We start from the raw sequence: 695 nt of genomic DNA on the forward strand, positions 1-695 counted from the left end.
AAAACAAAATGGCGGGTTTTTGTCAGACGATTCAACTGTACATCAGTTAAGAGACAATGGGACTAAATCAGACCACTGACATGGCAATCAGAGCATTTGATAACATTCTTTTCAGTTTTTCTGTGGTCTACAAACAGATTTTAAGCCTTGGTTTGTCTTTCTTAAGTCTGAAATGCAAAGGAATAATCTTGAGGCGGTGTTCTTAGTAATCAAAATGGCCCAACCCGACGGAACCAAATAGACCAAAAGTCTAATGGTTAAATGGTACAAATTTGGCCTTTTCAGACCAAGATAGATTTATTGTTTGATCTAAATTAAGATTTTAATATATAAAATTGTAATTTCTTTCAGGGTTTGGGAAATCTGAGAAGCCTATTATATCTGTAAAGTTTTTATGTTACTTGGCAAAGATAATTATTTAAGAAGTTTTCAGTAAAAACAGTTAGAAACAATGTGTCAACTAAATTCAACTTTAGTCAGGTAACATATTTGTTTATTCTGAATTTTTTCTGTTTTTCAGGTTTTTGTTAAACATTGAGTATAAAAGTAAAATGGTTCTCACTGGCTAATGAATGAATATATTTGTATGATTTTTGGACAGGATATTCCAGATACATTGTAATGCAAATTGAAACAATGAAATAATTTTAAGCTTCCATGCAGACGTCAAAAAAAATTATTTCTGCAGTGTTTAT

At 30.8% G+C, this 695-nt stretch overlaps 1 protein-coding gene across 1 annotated transcript in view; it reads left to right on the forward strand.

The window, feature by feature from the left end:
* Positions 1-569, forward strand: part of LOTGIDRAFT_236779 (hypothetical protein) — a gene marked incomplete at both ends in the record, with an annotated part of 11,104 nt that extends 10,535 nt beyond the window's left edge. Inside the window, one exon of the mRNA XM_009067884.1 lies at positions 521-569. Within this exon, the coding sequence (XP_009066132.1) occupies positions 521-569 (49 nt within the window). The remainder of the gene's footprint in view (positions 1-520) is intronic.
* Between the last annotated feature and the right edge of the window lie 126 nt (positions 570-695).

This window comes from Lottia gigantea (genome assembly GCF_000327385.1).
Source record: "Lottia gigantea unplaced genomic scaffold LOTGIsca_87, whole genome shotgun sequence".
Taxonomy (NCBI): Eukaryota; Metazoa; Mollusca; class Gastropoda; family Lottiidae; genus Lottia; species Lottia gigantea.